Source organism: Salmo salar, unplaced genomic scaffold, assembly GCF_965601325.2.
Source record: "Salmo salar unplaced genomic scaffold, fSalSal1 ptg000687l, whole genome shotgun sequence".
NCBI classification, from domain to species: Eukaryota; Metazoa; Chordata; class Actinopteri; order Salmoniformes; family Salmonidae; genus Salmo; species Salmo salar.
In genome coordinates this window covers 266,712-293,436 of record NW_027675464.1, presented here as the reverse complement: position 1 = coordinate 293,436, position 26,725 = coordinate 266,712, and the positions used below count along the sequence as shown (strand labels likewise).

Sequence of the window (26,725 nt, the reverse complement as noted above, 5' to 3'; positions counted from 1 at the left end):
AATGCAGATCAGTGCAACTGTCTGGCTTCCTTGCCTTCATGAACAGCTTTACCATACAGGCCATTCCCCTTGGTAAATTAATTCCATCGGGTAGAAAGGGGATGGTTGTCAACTGAAGTTTGGCTGTTGCGCAGGCATAACCTTCTTCTTTAGCTACTGATCTAGCTGTATACTGAATCCATTCCAGCCATAGGTTGGAATCCCCAAACCAAGTCTCCACCTCAATCACTTCCTTAAGATCTTTCATCTGAATTATCCTCACCGGTCCTTGGCTCTGGATGACTACACGGGTAATGTCCATTTTATCAGGGGAACAACTGGTATTCTGGCTGGCGGTAGAACTATCTCCTGTCCTAACCTCTATTACTCGGAATGGTACCGCAGTGTCGACAATGGTCTGGTCAAGGCCAACATACCATAATCCTAAATCCTCTTTCTTTATGCTTTTAATGGTCATTCCTATCTTCAAGCAATACTTCCCTTGCTCTGGATTGCAGTCAAAAACCCTGGCCTTCACTATACTCCATCTGTTTCTATATTGGGTGTGTGGATTGACATAGCCTTCTCTCTCTGTGTGAGCTATGACCTGATTCCATGAGTTACACCGGGATCTACACAGAAGGGGAGACTATGTATTGAGACATCCTTCCCTAACTCTACTCTCACTTCCTTTTTATCCAGATCGAGTGACCTTTTGTACCTAGGCCATAAAAACTCCTCATCTTCTACACTATGGGTCAAGTTACAACTTTCTGACTTCTCGAGTGGTTCATGGTGTATTAGGAATATGGCTCCCAAAATCAGACAGCTCAGACTGACCAGTACCCCTGTAAAGCCCCACCCCCTCCCGGAGAATATATCACTGGCTAGAGGCCAACCCACACTTTCACTTCTATGAACGCACACAGTGAGGATCGGGCGGGTTAGGGAATCTTTGTTAGAGAGGTAACCCCTGAACCTTATTGGTATTCGGTTCTTCTCCTAACTCTGTGATTGTTCGACAGTTTCAATGTGTCTTACCCTCCCGCAATGTGTGATATGAACCCAGGTAGCTCTTTCAGCTATTCTCACCACGAAGGCTATTACCAGGAACACTTGGTATGGGCCCTCCCACCGTGGCTGCTTCCAGTTCTTTTCTCCTCAGGGACTGGATCCACACCCAGTCTCCTGGTTGGATTGAGTGAATCATCTTCTCCTGTAATTCACCTGTTGGACACAAAGTCTCGGACATACGGGTTTGGTTAACCATGTGTTCTGTTAGTGTATCTTCAACTTCTATGTCTACCTGTTCTGGCCTCCCTAACTCTGGCATTCTATATGGTTTACCTGATCAGCTAAAATGTAATCCATTATTTAAAGAGATAGATCCTAGTAAACCAACTACCCTAATCGTATTCTCCCAGTAAGTTGGGAACGGTTCTTCCCATTTAATATACTTGTCTATTATATTTTTTTATTTTTTTAAGTAGTTCGTTATCCAATAGGCCACAAAGTGTTTTCTAACCTGCTCTACCACCTGCTCTACTATCCCCTGTTGACACATGGCTCTGCCCATGTGTCAATCTTGCCGCATATCTAAACAATGACTTAGGTAGTATTGGTAACTTATCATGATACCAAATACCGTCCTTATATAAATTGCTCCTAACTTCTCCCATTTCGAAATCCCTTTCACTGGTGCTCTAGACTGACAATTTTAATATAGCTTTGTCTATGTTTACTTCCTCTTTTAAGAACTGCTGTGTGGACGGCTGCGGTTTAACCTGTTGGGTCTAGGGGGCAGCATTTGCACGTCTGGATAAAAAAAATGTACCCGATTTAATCTGGTTACTAATCCTACCCAGTAACTAGAATATGCATATACTTATTATATATGGATAGAAAACACTCTAAAGTTTCCAAAACTGTTTGAATGGTGTCTGTGAGTATAACAGAACTCATTTGGCAGGCAAAACCCTGAGACATTTTCTGACAGGAAGTGGATACCTGATGTGTTGTATTGACTTTAAACCTATCCCATTGAAAAACACAGGGGTTTAGGAATATTTTGGCACTTCCTATTGCTTCCACTAGATGTCACCAGCCTTTACAAAGTGTTTTGAGTCTTCTGGAGGGAGATCTGACCGAACAAGAGCCATGGAACGATGATGGCCCATTAGACACCTTGCGCGCGAGTTCATCTTGGGTACCCTCGTTCCAATACGTTATAAAAGAGTATGCATTCGTCCACCTTGAATATTATTCATGTTCTGGTTAAAAAAGGCCCTAATGATTTATGCTATACAACGTTTGACATGTTTGAACGAACGGAAATATATTTTTTCCCCTCGTTCATGACGAGAAGTCCGGCTGGCTTACATCATGTGCTAACGAGACGGAGATTTTTGGACATAAATGATGAGCTTTTTTGAACAAAACTACATTCGTTATAGACCTGTGATACCTGGAAGTGACATCTGATGAAGAGAATCAAAGGTAATGGATTATTTACATAGTATTTTCGATTTTAGATCTCCCCAACATGACGTCTAGTCTGTATCGCAACGCGTATTTTTCTGGGCGCAGTGCTCAGATTATTGCAAAGTGTGATTTCCCAGTAAGGTTATTTTTAAATCTGGCAAGTTGATTGCGTTCAAGAGATGTAAATCTATAATTCTTTAAATGACAATATAATATTTTACCAATGTTTTCTAATTTTAATTATTTAATTTCTGACGCTGACTTGACTGCCGGTTATTGGAGGGAAACGATTTCCTCAACATCAATGCCATAGTAAAACGCTGTTTTTGGATATAAATATGAACTTGATAGAACTAAAAATGCATGCATTGTCTAACATAATGTCCTAGGAGTGTCATCTGATGGAGATTGTAAAAGGTTAGTGCATCATTTTAGCTGGTTTTATGGTTTTGGTGACCCTGTCTTTGACTTGACAAAACATTACACACAACTCTTGTAAATGTACTGTCCTAACATACTCTAAATTTATGCTTTCGCCGTAAAACCTTTTTGAAATCGTAAAACGTGGTTAGATTAAGGAGATGTTTATCTTTCAAATGGTGTAACATAGTTGTATTTTTGAAAAATTTGAATTTTGACATTTATTTGGATTCAAATTTGCCGCTCTTGAAATGCACCTGCTGTTGATGGAGTGCACCACGGGTGGCACGCTAACGTCCCACCTAGCCCCAAGAGGTTAAGACCGGCCTTTTTCGTTTCCGCATCTGCTTTTCTGTTGTTGTTACTGACACTATCTGTCCCTCTAATGTGGGCCTCACATATACAAATAGCTAACTTTTCTGGCAAAATACAGCATCTAATAGATTCAAAATCAACTGAGCATGTGTAATAGGTTTCCAAGAAGTGGTTACCATTCCCCTGTTTCTCCATTGGGCTGCAAATATGTGTACTGTGTTAAATGCATAGGCACTGTCTTTGTAAATAGTAATACGTTTTCCTGTCCCTAACTGACACGCACGGGTAAGTGCTACTATTTCTGCCTATTGTGCTGAATAGTTTCTCGGTAACGGCTCTGCTTCCAAGACCTCTGTGTCTGTAACTATAGCATATCCTGTCGCATTAGTGCCATCATGGTTCTTTCTTGATGATCCATCTACAAACATAGTCAGTTCCCCATCAGGTAAAGCTAGATAAGTTAAATCGGGTCTTGGTAGGACAACTTTCTCAGTTTCTGTTACACAATCATGTGGGCTGCCATCTGTTTTAATAGGAACTAATGTTGAGGGGTTCAGAGTAGTACAACATCCTATTGTCAAATTAGGCATGTTCAAAAGAATTATCATACGAGACAAATGTCTAGCTGGTGACATGTAAGCCATCTTATGCTCTAACAACAGTATGGATACGGCATGAGGAACTTTTAAAGTCAAATCATGATAGAGCACAACAGATGCCGAGTCCTCAACTGCCTGAGCTGCTGCCACCACAGACTGCAAACATAGTGGCATGGCTTGGGCTACTTCATCTAATCGGGAGGAATAGTAAGCAATAGGCCTATTTTTTTCCCCTGTGTCTCTGGGTCAGTACTGATGTCATGAACCCCTCCCTACAGTCTACTGTCTGGGTAAAGGGGCGATCATATCTGGGAAACGCCAGTACTGAGCTAGATGTTGATAACTTTTTAATGTTTACAAACTGATTTTCAGCCTCATCTGTCCACTTGATCTTATCTTTTGCTGCCATAGCTTTACCATTAATCAACTCACTAAGCTTCCCTGTATGTAATGCAAAATGGGGTATCCACGCACGGCAATAGTTAATCATTCCAAGAAAACTCATCATTTGTTTCTTATTGAGTGGTTTAGGTGCTTCTAGGATGGCTGTCTTTCTGGTAGAATTAACCTGTTATGGCTAGGGGGCAGTATTTTCACGGCTGGATAAAAAACGTACCCGATTTAATCTGGTTACTACTCCTGTCCAGTAACTAGAATATGCATATAATTATTGTCTTTGGATAGAAAACACCCTAAAGTTTCTAAAACTGTTTGAATGGTGTCTGTGAGTATAACAGAACTCACATGGCAGGCAAAAACCTGAGAAGATTTCATGCAGGAAGTGGCCTGTCTGACAAGGTGTCGTTCTTCTTGTCTCTGTTTATTGAAGAGTGAGGATCTTAGCTGTCCCGTGACACTTCCTACGGCTGCCATAGGTTCTCAGAAGGCGGCAAAAAGCTGAATCGTGGCTTTGCAGGCTCTGGCTGAAAATAAGTAGCGCGTTTGGGTAGTGGCTGGTTACAGTACTGTGAGACTCAGGCTCGTGCCCGCGTCGACCGAAAGCTTTGTTTTCTTTCCTCTGTTTAGCTAAATAGACATTCCCGGTCGGAATATTATCTCTTTTTTACGAGAAAAATGGCATAAAAATGGATTTTAAACAGCGGTTGACATGCTTCGAAGTCCGGTAATGGAATATTTAGATTTTTTTTGTCACGAATTGCGCCATGCGCACGACCCTTCTTTACCATTCGGATAGTGTCTGGGACGCACGAACAAAATGCCGCTATTCGGATATAACGATGGATTATTTTGGACCAAACCAACATTTGTTATTGAAGTAGCAGTCCTGGGAGTGCATTCTGACGAAGACAACAAAAGGTAATCAAACTTTTATAATAGTAAATCTGATATTGGTGAGTGCTAAACTTGCCGGGTGTCTAAATAGCTAGCCCGTGATGCCTGGGCTATGTACTTAGAATATTGCAAAATGTGCTTTCACCAAAAAGCTATTTTAAAATCGGACATATCGAGTGCATAGAGGAGTTCTGTATCTATAATTCTTTAAATAATTGTTATGCTTTTTGTGAACGTTTATTGTGAGTAATTTAGTAAATTGTTAGCAAATTCCCCGGAAGTTTGCGGGGGGTATGCTAGTTCTGAACGTCACATGCTAATGTAAAAAGCTGTTTTTTTTATATAAATATGAACTTGATTGAACAAAACATGCATGTATTGTATAACATAATGTCCTAGGTGTGTCATCTGATGAAGATCATCAAAGGTTAGTGCTGCATTTAGCTGTCTTCTGGGTTTTTGTGACATTATATGCTAGCTTGAAAAATGGGTGTCTGATTATTTCTGGCTTGGTACTCTGCTGACATAATCTAATGTTTTGCTTTCGCTGTAAAGCCTTTTTGAAATCGGACAGTGTGGTTAGATAAAGGAGAGTCTTGTCTTTAAAATGCTGTGAAATAGTCATATGTTATATATATAAAGCCACGTTTCAGATTTTTGCCGCCTTCTGAGAGCCTATGGGAGCCGTAGGAAGTGTCACGTTATAGCAGAGATCCTCAGTCTTCAATAAACAGAGGCAAGATGAACGACACCTTGTCAGACAGGCCACTTCCAGCATGAAATCTTCTCAGGTTTTTGCCTGCCATATGAGTTCTGTTATACTCACAGACACCATTCAAACAGTTTTAGAAACTTTAGGGTGTTTTCTATCCATATGTAATAAGTATATGCATATTCTAGTTACTGGGCAGGAGTAGTAACCAGATTAATTCGGGTACGTTTTTTTATCCAGCCGTGTCAATACTGCCCCCTAGCCCTAAGAGGTTAAATTACTTTAGAGAGTATACAGACCTTCATACCCACTCTCAGACCACCATAGTATGGTCCCAAGTCATGGGAGCTTGCCTGAGGTATTTTTGGATGTTTGAAAAAAATCCCTTCCCTACTTAAGAGAGTCATAGTTACTCACACATTTTACCCGAGTTCATTGATGGCTCATCATGTCTATATTTTGGGATGGTTCTTAACAAAGGAGTGTACATTTGGTTTTTATATTTCATGTTTAATATTCATGTAAGATTTAGTAATCATAATTATTTATGAAACCAACTGACAATTTTTGGTACAATTTATATTGACATTGCTGCCCTGCTTTTAGAATATCAGGGTTCATTCTCAGATGTGCCAACCCAAATGTACTAGAGCATGACATTGGGGACTGGGCCCCGTTCCAACAACATGCCTATCTAGTGAACCCTGAAAAGAGAGAGAAGCTCCGCAGTGAGGTGGAAAGTTACTATGGATATTGCAGGAGTTTCCTCTTGAAATCAGACATGTCCGTGGTAAGGACAACTTGGTTTCTGATTGTCTCAAGGGTGGGCAGTCAAAAAGATTTGTGTTTTGTCAGTGCATTACAATTTATTTTGACTGCACGATTTTCCGTATTGGAGATGAGTTTTGTTTGGGTTCCAAGGGGATGAGAGTTCTAGAAGCTAGTGGTATTTAGAAAGATGAGAATTCTAGAAGCTAGTGAGTTTTAGGATTCTATAGTAAGAAAAAGGATTTTCTTTAAATTAGATTGTATAGTATTATTTAGAAATGTGTTTTTCTTGTTTTTAATTGTTGACACTTCTCGCTCGTTAGCACGTATAGCCCGTTAGCACGTTTAGCTCGTTAGCCCGTCTAGCTCGTTAGCCCGTCTAGCTCGTTAGCCCGTCTAGCTCGTTAGCACGTCTAGCTCGTTAGCATGTATAGCCCTTTTAGCCCGTCTAGCAAGTCTAGCTCCGTCAGCACGTCTAGCTCCGTCAGCACGTCTAGCTCCGTCAGCACGTCTAGCTCCGTCAGCACGTCTAGCTCCGTCAGCACGTCTAGCTCGTTAGCACGTAGGACGCACTGATTGGTGTCACCTCGTTAGTCAGTATGTGTTACACCTGTGCTGGCTTGTCCATCTCGTTAGTGGGAAGGTGTTTCACCTGAGCTGGTCCAGGTTCTATTTAAGAGTGTCTGGCCCAGTGCTCCAGTTGTCTTGATACATGTGGAGAGTCAACACCTTTAGTTGCTCCACCTTTTTGGTTTACTTCCTGTCTTTAAGTTTGGTGTGGGATTTTCTTTTGTTTTCCTCTTCTTGGGCAGATTTAGTGGGTCTCATGGTGGGTGTCTTTTAGGTCCCAGTTGCTTTTACTAGTCAACTTCCAGTGGACACCCCCATAGTGTCGTTCAGAGCCCCTCCTAAAAAACAAGTTATATTTTGGGTTGGATATTGCATCATATTGTTGATATTTTAATCAATGGCATTGTCTTTCAGTTGTTATTATTGTTTTTTATCCTCATATTTGTGTACTAAATATTTCTGATTATTTTCATATTTTTTTCCTGTGAAGCCATTGTGTTGCATCCATGTCTGACATGTGCTGTATAAATAAAGCTTGATTTGATTTGAACATATTGCGAAACAAATGAACCCAATGACTGACCAATCAACAGACTCTTGGTCCCTCTTAGTATCCCCCTTGTCCCTTTCCCAATGCCATGAACTAGACCAGGTACTGTGTTACAGCTGCTCTCTCCTCCTCAATGCCATGAACTAGACCAGGTACTGTTACAGCTGCTCTCTCCTCCTCAATGTCATGAACTAGACCAGGTACTGTGTTACAGCTGCTCTCTCCTCCTCAATGTCATGAACTAGACCAGGTACTGTTACAGCTGCTCTCTCCTCCTCAATGTCATGAACTAGACCAGGTACTGTGTTACAGCTGCTCTCTCCTCCTCAATGTCATGAACTAGACCAGGTACTGTGTTACAGCTGCTCTCTCCTCCTCAATGCCATGAACTAGACCAGGTACTGTTACAGCTGCTCTCTCCTCCTCAATGTCATGAACTAGACCAGGTACTGTGTTACAGCTGCTCTCTCCTCCTCAATGCCATGAACTAGACCAGGTACTGTGTTACAGCTGCTCTCTCCTCCTCAATGCCATGAACTAGACCAGGTACTGTTACAGCTGCTCTCTCCTCCTCAATGTCATGAACTAGACCAGGTACTGTGTTACAGCTGCTCTCCTCCTCAATGTCATGAACTAGACCAGGTACTGTTACAGCTGGTCTCTCCTCCTCAATGTCATGAACTAGACCAGGTACTGTGTTACAGCTGGTCTCTCCTCCTCAATGTCATGAACTAGACCAGGTACTGTGTTACAGCTGCTCTCTCCTCCTCAATGTCATGAACTAGACCAGGTACTGTGTTACAGCTGCTCTCTCCTCCTCAATGCCATGAACTAGACCAGGTACTGTTACAGCTGCTCTCTCCTCCTCAATGTCATGAACTAGACCAGGTACTGTGTTACAGCTGCTCTCCTCCTCAATGTCATGAACTAGACCAGGTACTGTTACAGCTGCTCTCTCCTCCTCAATGTCATGAACTAGACCAGGTACTGTGTTACAGCTGCTCTCCTCCTCAATGTCATGAACTAGACCAGGTACTGTGTTACAGCTGCTCTCTCCTCCAAAGTGAAGGGGTCTGAATACTTAACGAATGCATTGTAAACCGCTGGCAGAGTTTTCTACCATTGGCAGTTTTGTACACAGTCATGTGATACGTGGTATAGAAAAGTCCAATCTTAGGAGAGTACATGGGAGGCACTATACTGTGTATCTGCAGGTGTCTATCTGGTCAAAACCACTGATACAGGAGCCCCTCTACCCTCTGGTGGGATGGATCATGTCTACAGAGAAACCTAGATTCAAATACTTAGATGTGTGTGTATTGGGTATATGTTGTGAAATTGTTAGATATTACTTGTTAGATATTACTGCACTGTCGGAGCTAGAAACACAAGCATTTCACTACACCCGCAATAACATCTGCTAAACATGTGTATGTGACCAATAAAATGTGATTTTGATTTGAAATAAACGTCCTATTTATCAAAGGTGCTTTTGTCTGGGGTCGAAATGACTCCAAAGGATTTGAATTTGTTAAAAGTCCATATTGATACAGAAACACTAAACCATGATTTAGATTTATTAAGAACAAGTTGATTGACAAAGTCATGAAGAATTGAATAAACTACATTTTTGCTATGATAAAAGATATGCCTCTGGGGTCAAAATGATCCATGTCAGAAGTATGGTTCAATGCAAATATGTAGTGGGTGTAAAGTTTGTATTAAATTCTCACTCATTAAAAACGAATCAATCAACACATGCTGCTCTTTGAACGACTTAATATAATATTAAACTTTTATGAAATAAATGAAAAATAAACGTTTGGTTCCTCAACTGCGTTGCCCAGTACAGTCAGCAGATGGCGATGTGCGTCTTTTAGGTTCAGGCGATGCTGCCAGTGTGACGTAGAATCTAGTGGACGGGACGCTCCTTCAACAACAACAGCTAGTCAGACACCTCGGTAGCTTTCTAACAAACATAGCTACAACATTCACGCTCTTTACACTGGTTTGGTGTATATTAGTCGCTGTGTATTAAACACACTTCTGTCGTATGTACTTGTTGGACCATTTAATTATATATTTACGTTGTTTGTCAGCTAGCTGGTTTGCTAAGTTAGCTTAGAACTAGGCTAGTTGCTAATGCTAACTAACTAACATCTCCGACCATGAGTTCACTAAGTTACTCTCCTCCTGCTAAAGAAGAGGAGGTCTGCTGGACGGAGAAAGAAACTCTTGTGAAAGAGGAGGAGGAGGAGAAAGATGTTACAATACAAAAACAAGTAGAGGGTGAAGCTGTTACAGTGAAAGAAGAAGAGAAAGACGTTTCAGTGAAAGAAGAGGAAGACTCGTTCAGAGTGAAAGAGGAGGAGGATGTTACAGTAAAAGAAGAGGAGGATGAGAAAGAGGAGGATGCTGTTTTTGGAGTGAAAGAGGAGGAGGAGGAGATCACTGTCACATCGAAAAAGGAGGAGGAAGAAGAAGAGGAGGAAACTGGATATCTGGGCCCGGTTTCCCAAACGCATCTTAAGGCGTCCAATGGTTCTAACGGTGAACTTAGCAATAAGATGGTTTTGAGAAACCGTTCCCTGATTAACACTAGTAAGTACTGTCTTAAAAACAGAGGCACAAACTCTGCAGTTGTTGAACTGATGTGTGGTGTTAAAGGGGAAATATGCAATAGCTACATCCATATTTAGACTTTATAATTATTTATTTATAGCCATTGATTCTTGAAGAATATAACACATGCCTCATGAGCTTAGTTCAACTGTTGTACCCCATCAGAACCCCAAATAAGCTTTTTTTACTCCAATGTTTAGAAACAATGTAAACCAACACTGTATAGCCTCAACATGGTTAAAACTATAATGTTGATATCATGGATGGTCAGTCCTTGCATCCGCAGGTCTGTCTATGAATTTGAGAGTAGTTACATTTCTCCAGCCCCATCATCATCTTATAACCAAACTAGTGGTGGAATGACAGCTTTGTTATTGTTTCAACTGCAGATTGGTTGATAGATGTGTGGCTATTTTATAGGGATAACCTAGGATTTAAATAGCAAAAAATTATCCGCCCAGAGACTTGGTTTGGTAAACATCTGAGGGATGGGGGAAGGAGAAGTGTAACCACTCTCAAATTCATAGAGAAAGCTATTGTAGAAACCGTAACCCAAAACCTAGCGACCTCCTCAAGAAGTTCAGACATCTTGACATAACAGTTATAAGGTGTTGGCTTGACAGTTGCTGGACCCAGGTTTGAGTCTAGCTCAGGACAACCCCCTGAATTGACTACACTATAAATACAAGCACTGGCCATCCATAAGGTCAAAATTATAGTTTTAACCAGATTTCACAGCTATACAGAAGATATAAGGCTTGTTTACAAACAGTGGCGTTATACAAGCTTATGTTTTGGTTTCTGGTGGGGTAATACAGTTTGAGGCATTTATAAGTTATATTCTTCAAGAATCAATGGTTATATAGTAAATGGGTGTTTACAGATGGGCTATGTACAGGTGCAGTGATCTGTGAGCTGCTCTGACAGCTGGTGCTTAAAGCTAGTGAGGGAGATATGAGTCTCCAGCTTCAGAGATTTTTGCAGTTCGTTCCAGTCATTGGCAGCAGAGAACTGTAAGGAAAGACGACCAAAGGAGGTGTTGGCTTTGGGGGTGACCAGTGAGATATACCTGCTGGAGCGCATGCTACGAGTGGGTGGTGCTATGGTGACCAGTGAGTTGAGATAAGACGGGGCTTTACCTAGCAGAGACTTGTAGATAACCTGTAGCCAGTGGGTTTGGCGACGAGTATGAAACGAGGGCCAACCAACGAGAGCGTACAGGTCGCAATGGTGGGTGGTATATGGGACTTTGGTGACAAAACGGATGGCACTGTGATAGACTGCATCCAGTTTGTTGAGTAGAGTTTTGGAGGCTATTTTATAGATGACATCACCGAAGTCGAGGATCGGTAGGATGGTCAGTTTTACGAGGGTATGAAGGATGCTTTGTTGAGATATAGGAAGCCGATTCTAGATTTAATTTTGGATTGGAGATGCTTAATGTGAGTCTGGAAGGAGAGTTTACAGTCTAACCAGACACCCAGGTATTTGTAGTTGTCCACGTATTCTAAGTCAGAGCCGTCCAGAGTAGTGATACTGGATGGGCGAGCAGGTGCGGGCAGTGATCGATTGAATAGCATGCATTTAGTTTTACCTGCGTTTAAGAGCAGTTGGAGGCCACGGAAGGAGAGTTGTATGGCATTGAAGCTCGTTTGGAGGTTAGTTAACTTCTCTAGGGCCAGTGGGACGATTTCGTCCCACCTACGTAACAGCCAGTGGCGCGTTATTCAAATACCTTAGAAATGCTATTACTTCAATTTCTCAAACATATGACTATTTTACACCATTTTAAAGACAAGACTCTCGTTAATCTAACCACACTGTCCGATTTCAAAAAGGCTTTACAACAAAAGCAAAACATTAGATTATGTCAGCAGAGTACCCAGCCAGAAATAATCAGACACCCATTTTTCAAGCTAGCATATAATGTCACATAAACCCAAAAGACAGCTAAATGCAGCACTAACCTTTGATGATCTTCATCAGATGACAACCCTAGGACATTATGTTATACAATACATGCATGTTTTGTTCAATCAAGTTCATATTTATATCAAAAAACAGCTTTTTACATTAGCATGTGACGTTCAGAACTAGCATACCCCCCGCAAACTTCCGGTGAATTTACTAAAAATGTACTAAATTACTCACGATAAACGTTCACAAAAAGCATAACAATTATTTTAAGAATTATAGATACAGAACTCCTCTATGCACTCGATATGTCCGATTTTAAAATAGCTTTTCGGTGAAAGCACATTTTGCAATATTCTAAGTAGATAGCCCGGCATCACAGGGCTAGCTATTTAGACACCCAGCAAGTTTAGCACTCACCAAACTCAGATTTACTATAAGAAAAATGTTATTACCTTTGCTGTTCTTCGTCAGAATGCACTCCCAGGACTTCTACTTCAATAACAAATGTTGGTTTGGTCCCAAATAATCCATAGTTATATCCAAATAGCGGCGTTTTGTTCGTGCGTTCAAGACACTATCTGAAAGGGTAAATAAGGGTTACGCGCCCGACGCGTTTTGTGACAAAAAAATTCTAAATATTCCATTACCGTACTTCGAAGCATGTCAACCGCTGTTGAAAATCAATTTTTATGCAATTTTTCTCGTAAAAAAGCGATAATATTCCGACAGGGAAAGCGTGTTTACGTTCAAAGAGAGAGAAAGTAAAAGCATGGGATCCCCTCGTGCACGAGCCTCAGTCTGATGGCCCTCTGATCGACTTCCATCCAAACGCGCTAAAGTTTTTCAGCCAGCGGCTGGAATTACATCATTCAGCTTTTTCCCGGGTTCTGAGAGCCTATGGGAGCCGTAGGAAGTGTCACGTTACAGCAAATATCCTAAATTTTCTTTAAACAGAGCCAAGAAGCCCAAGGAATGGTCAGAGAGGGTACTTCCTGTTTGGAATCTTCTCAGGTTTTTGCCTGCTATATGAGTTCTGTTATACTCACAGACACCATTCAAACAGTTTTAGAAACTGTAGGGTGTTTTCTATCCAAAGCCAATAATTATATGCATATTCTAGTTTCTGGGCAGTAGTAATAACCAGATTAAATCGGGTACGTTTTTTATCCGGCCGTGTAAATACTGCCCCCTAGCCCTAACAGGTTAACACAGTGTCCAAAGAGGGGCCAGAAGTATACAGAATGGTGTCATCTGCGTAGAGGTGGATCAGAGACTCACCAGCAGCAAGAGCGACATCATTGATGTATACAGAGAAGAGAGTCGGCCTGAGAATTGAACCCTGTGGCACCCCCATAGACTGCCAGAGGCCCGGACAACAGGCCCTCCGATTTGACACACTGAACTCTATCAGAGAAGTAGTAGGTAAACCAGGCGAGGCAATCATTTGAGAAACCAAGGCTGTCGAGTTTGCCAATAAGAATGTGGTGATTGACAGAGTCGAAAGCCTTGGCCAGGTCGATGAATACGGCTGCACAGTAATGTCTCTTATCGATGGCGGTTATGATGTCGTTGATGTAGTTAGTATGCCAAAAGTTCCCGGATGTCGTACTAAATTCGCCAAAATATGACGTATACACGCAGTACTTTAGGGCCCATAATGCAATTCTTCAGGAAATGGACGTAGCTTCACATCATTTTCAGATTTGAAGAAAATGGCGGAAAATATGCAGCCGAAGTCCAACGAGAGCCGAAACAAATTCATTGCTTTAACTAATTATGACAAATGTTAAGAACATGTTAAGCAATGTAATAAAGACATTTCTTTTCAAGTAAGTTACCTTACACGATATTTTGGCTGACAATTTGCTTGCATGTTATTACAGCAGCATGTACCGGCATGTTAAAACCTCTCTGGGGTAGGTGGGACGCTACCGTCACACCTCGCCAACAGCCATTGAAATAGCAGGGCGCCAAATTCAAAACAACAAAAATCTCATAATTCAAATTTCTCACACATACAAGTATTATACACCATTGTAAAGGTACACTTCTCATTAATCCAACCACAGTGTCCGATTTCAAAAACACTTTACGGCGAAAGATTATGTTAGGACACCACCTAGACAAGAAAAACCACACAGCCATTTTCCAAGCAAGGAGAGGCGTCACAAAAACCAGAAATATAGCTAAAATTAATCACTAACCTTTGATGATCTTCATCAGGTGGCACTCATAGGACTTCATGTTACACAATATATGTATGTTTTGCTCGATAAAGTTCATATTTATATCCAAAAACCCCATTTTACATTGGCATGTAATGTTCAGAAATGTTTTGCCTCCAAAACCCCCGATGAATGAGCACATCAATTTACAGAAATACTCATCATAAACGTTGATAAAAGATACAAGTGTTATGCATAGAATTAAAGATATACTTCTCCTTAATGCAACCGCTGTGTCAGATTTCAAAAAAGCTTTACGGCGAAAGCACACTTTGCAATAATCTGAGTACAGCGCTCAGACACCAAAACAAGCCATACAGATACCCGCCATGTTGTGGAGTCAACAGAAGTCAGAAATACCATTATAAATATTCACTTACCTTTGATGATTTTCATCGGAATGCACTCCCAGGAATCCCAGTTCCACAATACATGTACATTTTGTTTGATAAAGTTCATGTTTATGTCCAAATACCTCCATTTTGTTCGCGCGTTAGGTTCACTATTCCAAATGCAGAAGGCGCGCGCACTAAAGTCCAGACGAAAAGTCAAAAAAGTTCTATTACAGTTTGTAGAAACACGTCAAACGATGTGTAGAATCAATCTTTAGGATGTTTTTATCATAAATCTTCCATAATATTCCAACCGGACAAGTCCTTTGTCTTCATAAAGGAAAGAGAACTGAGCTCGTGCTCATGGCTGCGCACATAACTAAAATAAGACACCTGACTCAATCAGCTCTTATTCTCTCCCCATTCACAGTAGAAGCCTGAAACAACGTTCTAAAGACTGTTGACATCTAGTGGAAGCCTTTGGAAGTGCAATATGACCCCATAGACACTGTATATTGGATGTTAAATAGGCAATCTCTTGAAAAACTACAAACCTCAGATTTCCACACTTCCTGGTTGGATTTGCCTGACATATGAGTTCTGTTATACTCACAGACATTATTCAAACCGTTTTAGACACTTCAGTGTTTTCTATCCAAATCTACTAATTATATGCATATTCTAGCTTTTGGGACTGAGTAGCAGGCAGTTTACTCTGGGCATGCTTTTCATCCGGACGTGAAAATACTGCCCCCTACCCCGATGAAGTTAAGCATTTCCAATCCAAAATTAAATCTAGAATCGGCTTCATATTTCGCAACAAAGCCTCCTTCACTCACACTGCCAAACATACCCTCGTAAAACTGACTATCTTATAAATCCTTGACTTCGGCGATGTCATTTTCAAAATAGCCTCCAACACTCTACTCAGCAAACTGGATGCAGTCTATCACAGTGCCATCCGTTTTGTCACCAAATCCCCATATACCACCCACCACTGCGACCTGTATGCTCTCGTTGGCTGGCCTTCTCTACATATTCGTCGCCAAACCCACTGGCTCCAGGTCATCTATAGGTCTTTGCTAGGCCGCCTTCACTCAGCTCACAGGTCACCATAGCAACACCCACCCATAGCACGCACTCAAAGAGGTATATCTCACTGGTCATCACCAAAGCCAACACCTACTTTGGACACATTTCTTTCCAGTTCTCTGCTGCCAATGACTTGAACGAATTGCAAAAATCGCTGAAGTTGGAGACATATATCTTCCTCACTAACTTTAAGCATCAGCTATCTGAGCAGCTAACCGATCGCTGCAGCTGTACACAGTCCATCTGTAAATAGTCCATCCAACTGCCTACCTCATCCCCATGTTTTTATTTACTTTTTTGCTCTTTTGCACACCAGTATTTCTACTTGCACATCATCATCTGCACATCTATCACTCCAGTGTTCATTTGTTAAATTGTAATTACTTCGCTACTATGGCCTATTTATTGCCTTACCTCCGTACTCCATTTGCACACACTGTATATAGATTTTTCTATTGTGTTATTGACTGTACGTTTGTTTATTCCATGTGTAACTCTGTGTTGTTTGTGTCGCACTGCTTTGCTTTATCTTGGCCAGGTCGCAGTTGTAAATGAGAACTTGTTCTCAACTGGCCTACCTGCTTAAATAAAGGTGAAAAACAAAATGTAATTAAAAATAAATTTAAAAAATCATAACTTTATTGACAACACCCAAATGGATACGGTCATTAACTCGGTTCTTAATACTGTAGCAAACATTATATTAAGCAGGACATTCAAGCGAGCTTTACAATTATAATCCAAAGTAGCGTGAAATGCACTCATAAGCAACCTGGAAATGGAAGTTACTTCCCTGAGTTTTTCCCCATTCACATTCAGAATACATTGTGAAAAACTAAAATCTTTGCTCACCATTTTTGCTCCAGGCAGATATACTACATCCATAACTATCGGTTTCCTCATTACCAGATATACTACATCCATAACTAGTGGTTTCCTCATTAGCAGGGAGGAGTTTCTGCAATCAAATTGCCCTCGTGCCGCAATTTTAGCAAACACAGAAAGGGGCCTATATTGGAGACCAAAAGTCGTCTGGCACACTGCTTAGAGTTTCAACAACATGAATAACTTATTTCTAGCCTACAATCATCGATGTTACTACTAATGTGAAAACAAGACAAAATATGACTGTTCTTGCTCATTTTAAGACAATTGTTAAATCATTTTAACATTCATTACAGACGTCAATTGTTGTATAACATCATGGCTACGCTGTTGGCATCACCTTTTACAGTGGATTTCTGCTGTTGTGGGCCTTTAACCATCTGTATGACTTTGTTGTTCACACAGGAGAGATATGGGACTATCGTGGATCCTCTGGGGAGCCTCAACAACATCATGATGCTGAAGAGGCAGAGAAGAGTCTCTCCAGATCAGAACACCTCAAGAAACACCTGCAGAGATCCACAGGGAAGAGAACTCACTGCTGCTCTGACTGTGGGAAGAGATTCACCTCATCAGGCATTAAAATTCATCAGAGAATCCACACAGGAGAGACATCTTATAGCTGTGGTCAATGTGGGAAGAGTTTTGTTCAATCTGGCCAGCTGACATTACACCAGAGAACACACACAGGAGAGAAATCTTATATCTGTGATCAATGTGGGAAGAGTTTTAGTAAGTCTGGCTCTCTGACTTTACACCAGAGAACACACACAGGAGAGAAACCATATAGCTGTGGTCAATGTGGGAAGAGTTTTGCTGCACCTAGCACTCTCACTCAACACCAGAGAACGCACACAGGAGAGAAATCTTATAGCTGTGATCAGTGTGGGAAGCGTTTTGGTCGATCTGGAGATCTGACAGTGCACCAGAGAACACACACAGGAGAGAAACCTTATAGCTGTGATCAATGTGGGAAGAGTTTTAGTAAGTCTGGCTCTCTGACTTTACACCAGAGAACCCACACAGGAGAGAAATCTTATAGCTGTGGTCAATGTGGGAAGAGGTTTACTCAGTCAACCAGCCTGATATCACACCAGAGAACACACACAGGAGAGAAACCTTATAGCTGTGATCAATGTGGGAAGGGTTTTAGTATGTCTGGCTCTCTGACTTTACACCAGAGAACACACACAGGAGAGAAACCTTATAGCTGTGGTCAATGTGGGAAGAGTTTTGCTGCATCTAGCACGCTGACTCTACACCAGAGAATACACACAGGAGAGAAACCTTATAGCTGTGATCAGTGTGGGAAGAGTTATGGTCGATCTGGAGAGCTGACAGTGCACCAGAGAATACACACAGGAGAGAAACCTTATAGCTGTGATCAATGTGGGAAGAGTTTTAGTAAGTCTGGCTCTCTGACTTTACACCAGAGAACACACACAGGAGAGAAACCTTATAGCTGTGATCAATGTGGGAAGAGTTTTAGTAAGTCTGGCTCTCTGACTTTACACCAGAGAACACACACAGGAGAGAAACCTTTTAGCTGTGATCAGTGTGGGAAGAGTTTTGGTCGATCTGGAGAGCTGACAGTGCACCAGAGAATACACACAGGAGAGAAACCTTTTAGCTGTAATCATTGTGGGAAGAGTTTTGGTCGATCTGGAGAGCTGACAGTACACAAGAGAACACACACAGCCTTATAGCTGTGACCAGAGATAATCTGATAAAAGACCTCTGATCAAATATCAGAAAATATATTTTAATGATGTCACAATGTAGAACCCTAAACGTTTGTCCCCTGTTCTATTGATTTCAGCATGATATGGATATTAGCCTCAGGGGGAAAATCCAGGCTCTGAATTGGAGGATTACTATTTATGAGATTTAACAAAAAGTGACTAACAAAAAAAGAGCTGTGTTACATTTACAGCATTGGTGACCCACTTGAATCAAAATGTAGCGAGCTGTTTTCTACAAATTGTCCTCTAACCAGGGATGTACACATTATTCTCAGATTCCGTGTGGTTTTGGAGCTGTTAGTTTTTACAGGACGTGCAACCTCATCTCCTTCCTCTCACACAATTGATTTCAACATGATATCGATGAGTGATGACAAATAAGTGTTGTGTTCCTTTGTTTAGTGACCCCTACATTTAAATGCATCACTCCAAAATGTAGCTGACTGTCTTCTGCAGGTTGTCCTCTAACCAGTGAGGTAAAATATATCTCCATTTCCATGTGTTTTTTGTTTTGTTGTGTTAGTTTCAAGAGCAGATTCAACCTGATTTCCCCCCAAATGGATATAAGATTTGTGTTTTGTGTTTAGGCAGTGCGTTGCTATGGATCTTTATTTATTTTGACTGCACGTTTTTCCGTATTGGAGATGAGTTTTGTTTGGGCTCGTTCCAAGGGGACGAGAGTTCTAGAAGCTAGTGAGTTTTAGGAAGAGGAGAGTTCTAGAAGCTAGTGAGTTTTAGGAAGACGAGAGTTCTAGAAGCTAGTGAGTTTTAGGAAGACGAGAGTTCTAGAAGCTAGTGGGATTTAGGATTCTATAGAAAGAAAAAGGAGAAACAAATAATCCTATTGTATATTATTATTTAGAAATACGTGTTTTTTTCTTATTTTTAATTGTTGACATCCAGTAGACACCATGTTTATATTGGTGAAGGTGAATCATTGTAGTTGATTATAATGTGAAATGGAAGTTGTTTTCTGTTGGTGGTGCTCAAACTTTTCCAACAAAAATATAGGATATATTTGTTGTCTTAAGGTGTTACAGGCTTTGGTTTTTCCATTTATGTTTTGAGGTTGGACTTTAGCACGTCTAGCTCGTTAGCAGGTATAGCTCGTTAGCAGATATAGCTCGTTAGCAGGTATAGCTCGTTAGCATTTATAGCTCGTTAGCATTTATAGCTCGTTAGCATTTATAGTTAGTTAGCAGGTATAGCTCGTTAGCAGGTATAGCTCGTTAGCAGGTATAGCTCGTTAGCAGGTATAGCTCGTTAGCATTTATAGCTCGTTAGCATTTATAGCTCGTTAGCAGGTATAGCTCGTAGCAGGTATAGCTCGTTAGCACGTCTAGCTCGTAGCAGGTATAGCTCGTTAGCACGTCTAGCTCCGTCAGCACGTCTAGCTCGTTAGCCCGTCTAGCTCGTTAGCACGTAGGACGCACTGATTGGTGTCACCTCGTTAGTCAGTATGTGTTACACCTGTGCTGGCTTGTCCATCTCGTTAGTGGGAAGGTGTTTCACCTGAGCTGGTCCAGGTTCTATTTAAGAGTGTCTGGCCCAGTGCTCCAGTTGTCTTGATACATGTGGAGAGTCAACACCTTTAGTTGCTCCACCTTTTTGGTTTGCTTCCTGTCTTTAAGTTTGGTGTGGGTTTTTCTTTTGTTTTCCTCTTCTTGGGCAGATTTAGTGGGTCTCATGGTGGGTGTCTTTTAGGTCCAAGTTGTTGTTACTAGTCAACTTCCAGTGGACACCCCCATAGTGTCTTTCAGAGCCCCTCCTAAAAAACAAGTTATATTTTGGGTTGGATATTGCATCCAATTAATATTTTAATCAATGGCATTTCCTTACAATGCTCATTAGTCTTTCAGTTGTTATTATTGTTTTTTATCCTCATATTTGTGTACTAAATATTTCTGATTATTTTCATAGTTTTTTCCTGTGAAGCCATTGTGTTGCATCCATGTGCTGTATAAATAAAGCTTGTTTTGATTGAACATATTGTAAAACAAATTAACCCAATGACTGACCAATCAACAAACTCTTGGTCCACCTTACTATGAAAACTGTATCAATCCCACGTTTCCAGCCTGCTGAAGGCGTGGTGGAGTGGTAAACACCACCCCCGGCTCTACCAGGGGCTTGAGGTGGTCTCCCACAGCTCTGCTTATGTCATGTTCTGTGGCCTTGCTGTTCCATTTCTGACTGCCCCTGCAACACAGAAACACATTTAGTCTTATTATATAAAACACTCAAAGTAATGGATATGGAGCATCTATGGCCTCAGTTACACCTGGCACCTAAATGTGACTTCTGATCACTCCAAGCTGCATTAGGTTCAGATCTACCAGGATGGGCCTTTGACATAGTCTGGATGCAGTCAGGCCACTGAATATGCATAAGCAATGTAAAGAGGTGGGGTGAATGAGGGGAAAAGTACATTTGACACAAATGACCTTCGTCACATACAGGTGTTCAGCAGATGTTATTGCAGGTGTAGTGAAATGCTTGTCCTTCTAGTTCCCACAGTGCAGTAATATCTAACAATTAATATCTAACAATTTCACAACAAATACCTAATACACACAAATCTAAGTAAAGGAATGGAATTAGGAATATATAAATATATGGATAAACAATGTCAGAGCAGCATAGACTGAGATACAGTTTATACATATGAGATGAGAAATGATATGTAAACATTATTAAAGTGACTAGTGTTCCATTTATTAAAGTGGCCAATGATGTCAAGTCTATATGTAGGCTGCAGCCTCTCTGTGCTGTTTAACAGTCTGATGGCCTTGAGATAGAAGCTGTTTTTCAGTCTTTCGGTCCCAGCTTTGATGCACCTGTACTGATCTCGCCTTCTGAATGATAGCGGGGTGAACAGGCAGTGGCTCCGGTAATAACAAAGAACATGTATGTATGCCTGGGGGGAAATTCACTTTCATACAGCAATACCAGTGGACAATTTGCACTAAATAAACATAAATGGAACATATTCCCTTTTGCTGACGTGATGAACCACTAAGGGGACATAAATATTTAATCCCAAAACTTTCCCTTTGGTTTAACTGTTTAAGACGGTCCCCTTTTCTAATAGAGGCCGGAATGTGATCAATACCCACAGCTTGTAGGTGTAACCGATGTGAAATGGCTAGTTAGTTAGCGGTGGTGCGCGCTAATAGCGTTTCAATCGGTGACGTCACTCGCTCTGAGACCTTGAAGTAGGGTTTCCCCTTGCGTTGCAAGGTCCGCGGCTTTTGTGGCGCGATGGGTAACGTTGCTTCGTGGGGTGTCAGTTGTTGATGTGTGCAAGGGTCCCTGGTTTGAGCCCGGGTTGGGGCGAAGAGAGGGAGGCAGGGTTGCCTTGGTGTAAGGACTTATAGTGCCTTGCCATGGGGTAGTCGTCATTGCCTACCCGTATGGCGTACTTGTGTTCCGCTAGGCGGTCTTGAAGGCGTCTCTTTGTCCGTCCAATGTAGAACACCTTGCACTGTGGACATTCCAATCTATAGATGACATGAGTGGTTTTGCAGTTAATGAAATGCTTGACGTAATACTCCATTTTGGAAGCTGTGTCTACAAAATACTTTTTCTGTGCAATATTTCTGCAGTGGTTACATTTAAAAGAGCCCTTGGGTTTGTGGTCAAGCCAAGTTTTTTGAGAGTCACCCGGAAGATAACTGTGTACTAATTTATCATTTAGGGTAGGACATCTTTTAAAGCTTATGACTGGTGGCTCAGGAAAGACTTGGCATAGTAGAGTATCACTTTGGATAATTCCCCAATTATTTTGAATGATTATTTTAATGTTCTCTGCTTCAGTACTGTATTTTGTGGGTATTGATCACGTTCCGGCCTCTATTAGAAAAGGGGGCCGTCTTAAACAGTTAAACCAAAGGGAAAGTTTTGGGATTTACAAACTACAGGCCACTAAATACCCTGGTTTACATGAAGATATGGATTTACAAACTACAGGCCACTAAATACCCTGGTTTACATGAAGATATGGATTTATAAACTACAGGCCACTAAATACCCTGGTTTACATGAAGATATGGATTTACAAACTACAGGCCACTAAATACCCTGGTTTACATGAAGATATGGATTTACAAACTACAGGCCACTCAATACCCTGGTTTACATGAAGATATGGATTTACAAACTACAGGCCACTAAATACCCTGGTTTACATGAAGATATGGATTTACAAACTACAGGCCACTAAATACCCTGGTTTACATGAAGATATGGATTTACAAACTACAGGCCACTAAATACCCTGGTTTACATGAAGATATGGATTTACAAACTACAGGCCACTAAATACCCTGGTTTACATGAAGATATGGATTTACAAACTACAGGCCACTAAATACCCTGGTTTACATGAAGATATGGATTTACAAACTACAGGCCACTAAATACCCTGGTTTACATGAAGATATGGATTTACAAACTACAGGCCACTAAATACCCTGGTTTACATGAAGATATGGATTTACAAACTACAGGCCACTAAATACCCTGGTTTACATGAAGATATGGATTTACAAACTACAGGCCACTAAATACCCTGGTTTACATGAAGATATGGATTTACAAACTACAGGCCACTAAATACCCTGGTTTACATGAAGATATGGATTTACAAACTACAGGCCACTAAATACCCTGGTTTACATGAAGATATGGATTTACAAACTACAGGCCACTAAATACCCTGGTTTACATGAAGATATGGATTTACAAACTACAGGCCACTAAATACCCTGGTTTACATGAAGATATGGATTTACAAACTACAGGCCACTAAATACCCTGGTTTACATGAAGATATGGATTTACAAACTACAGGCCACTAAATACCCTGGTTTACATGAAGATATGGATTTACAAACTACAGGCCACTAAATACCCTGGTTTACATGAAGATATGGATTTACAAACTACAGGCCACTAAATACCCTGGTTTACATGAAGATATGGATTTACAAACTACAGGCCACTAAATACCCTGGTTTACATGAAGATATGGATTTACAAACTACAGGCCACTAAATACCCTGGTTTACATGAAGATATGGATTTACAAACTACAGGCCACTAAATACCCTGGTTTACATGAAGATATGGATTTACAAACTACAGGCCACTAAATACCCTGGTTTACATGAAGATATGGATTTACAAACTACAGGCCACTAAATACCCTGGTTTACATGAAGATATGGATTTACAAACTACAGGCCACTAAATACCTAGGTTTACATGAAGATATGGATTTACAAACTACAGGCCACTAAATACCCTGGTTTACATGAAGATATGGATTTACAAACTACAGGCCACTAAATACCCTGGTTTACATGAAGATATGGATTTACAAACTACAGGCCACTAAATACCCTGGTTTACATGAAGATATGGATTTACAAACTACAGGCCACTAAATACCCTGGTTTACATGAAGATATGGATTTACAAACTACAGGCCACTAAATACCCTGGTTTACATGAAGATATGGATTTACAAACTACAGGCCACTAAATACCCTGGTTTACATGAAGATATGGATTTACAAACTACAGGCCACTAAATACCCTGGTTTACATGAAGATATGGATTTACAAACTACAGGCCACTAAATACCCTGGTTTACATGAAGATATGGATTTACAAACTACAAGCCACTAAATACCCTGGTTTACATGAAGATATGGATTTACAAACTACAGGCCACTAAATACCCTGGTTTACATGAAGATATGGATTTACAAACTACAGGCCACTAAATACCCTGGTTTACATGAAGATATGGATTTACAAACTACAGGCCACTAAATACCCTGGTTTACATGAAGATATGGATTTACAAACTACAGGCCACTAAATACCCTGGTTTACATGAAGATATGGATTTACAAACTACAGGCCACTAAATACCCTGGTTTACATGAAGATATGGATTTACAAACTACAGGCCACTAAATACCCTGGTTTACATGAAGATATGGATTTACAAACTACAGGCCACTAAATACCCTGGTTTACATGAAGATATGGATTTACAAACTACAGGCCACTAAATACCCTGGTTTACATGAAGATATGGATTTACAAACTACAGGCCACTAAATACCCGGGTTTACATGAAGATATGGATTTACAAACTACAAGCCACTAAATACCCTGGTTTACATGAAGATATGGATTTACAAACTACAAGCCACTAAATACCCTGGTTTACATGAAGATATGGATTTCTCACCCTTCCTGTAGGGTTGTGATAGGTCCATTCCTGTAGGGTTGTGATAGGTCCATTCCTGTAGGGTTGTGATAGGTCCATTTGCTATCATCTAGTGGTCTTTCTTCTCAATTGCCCTCAGCTATGTTTAGACTGTTGTTCATGTTTTGTTGGGTTCAAGTGTACTAGGGAATAGATTGCTTTCTTGTTCTTGACTTCTCTCCCAGACATGTTTAGGGTTGGAACTACCTTGCTGGGTGTTCTAGTGCCTCTAGCTTGGAGTTGTATTACCTTTCCTTTTTTGTGATGACACAGCCACAGTGTTTCACTTTTTAATGTGTATAGTATTGCTTACTAGGTGTGTCCAATCAATTTTGTAACCACTCCCTCTTCAAATTAGGGCTAATTGGAAAAGCTGTTAAAAAGAGGACATTGTATCATTTCTTTGTACTCCCTGACGAAGGCCATGCAGCCGAAACGCGTTGGATTTTTTTTAAAACATTGTTTCTATTGAACCTGCCATACTAATAAAGGCATTTTAATCAATTATATGAAGAGTGTCTTGGTCCTCCTTTCTTTTTGATGACCTACTCACCCCTTTTACCAAAGAGCACCTTCTGTCTACCAACATTTACTATTGTGTACCTTAGTAGCGCTTCCCTTCCTCATTTTTCTACTAGTTGAAAATAACTTCTATTTCACATTATAATCAACTACAATGCTTCACCTTCACCAATATAAACATGGTGTCTACTGGCTGTCAACAACTATAAACAAGAAAAAATATATATATTCTCCCCACTAGCTTCTACAATACTCCTCTTCCTAAAACTCCCTAGCTTCTAGAACTCTCATCCCCTTGGAACGAGCCCAAACAAAACTCATCTCCGACACGGAAAAACGTGCAGTCAAAATAAATTGTGATCTATAGCAACGCACTAGCTAAACGCAAAAAAACTAATCTTCTTGACTGCCCACCCTTGAGACAATCAGAAACCAAGTTGTCCTTACCACAGACATGTCTGATTTCAAGAGGAAACCCCTGCAATATCCATAGTAACTTTCCACCTCACTGCAGAGCTTCTCTCTCTATTCAGGGTTCACTAGATAGGCATGTTGTTGGATCGGGGCCCAGTCCCCAATGTCATGCTCTAGTACATTTGTGTTGGCACATCTGAGAATGAACCCTGATATTCTAAAAACAGGGCAACAATGTCAATATAATTGTACCAAAAATGTCAGTTGGTTGCACAAATAATTATCACTACTAAATGTTACATGAAATGTAAATATTTGATTGCATAGTCATATTTTCAACGTCATTTTGCTAGATGGGATATCCCCAATGTCAAAACAGTTTTAACGTGTCCAAATCAATAACCAATATGCAGAAACAGTTTGTGATAAATTGAAAACCTAAACATAACATGTGCTATATACACAAACATCTGCCACAATAATTATATTACTTGTATTATTTAAAACAAGCACCTTATAAAACTGTACAAGCACCAAAAACACTGTTGTTTTGACAAGTAGCAATAAATCACTGATATCGATTAGGGGGGAAATCAGGTTGTACGTGTTGTTGAAACTAACATAACTAAAAAAACACATGGAAATGGGAGATATATTTCACCTCACTGGTTAGAGGACAACCTGCAGAAGACAGTCAGCTACATTTTGGACTGATACATTTAAATTTAGGGGTCCCTAAACAAAGGAACACAACACTTATTTGTCATAACTCATCGATATCATGTGGATTTTTTTTTCTTTTTACCGTTGTTTTACCAGTTAAGTTGACTGAGAACACATTCTCATTTACAGCAACAACCTGGGGAATAGTTACAGGGGAGAGGAGGGGAATGAACGAGCCAATTGTAAGCTGGGGATGATTAGGTGGCCGTGATGGTATTAGGGCCAGATTGGGAATTTAGCCAGGACACCGGGGTTAACACCCATACTCTTACAATAAGTG

The 26,725-nt window shown here is 40.6% G+C and overlaps 2 protein-coding genes across 2 annotated transcripts in view; one reads left to right on the top strand and one right to left on the bottom strand.

The window, feature by feature from the left end:
* Window positions 1-26,725, bottom strand: part of LOC145877130 (uncharacterized) — a 167,746-nt gene that overhangs the window by 46,291 nt on the left and 94,730 nt on the right. The gene's annotated exons all lie outside the window — the stretch shown is intronic.
* LOC145877111 (uncharacterized) lies at window positions 14,124-18,508 on the top strand. The gene is made up of 2 exons (XM_082972405.1): window positions 14,124-14,142; window positions 17,226-18,508. Exons 1-2 carry the CDS (start codon window positions 14,124-14,126, stop codon window positions 18,464-18,466), a joined length of 1,260 nt encoding a protein of 419 aa, XP_082828531.1. The 3' UTR covers window positions 18,467-18,508.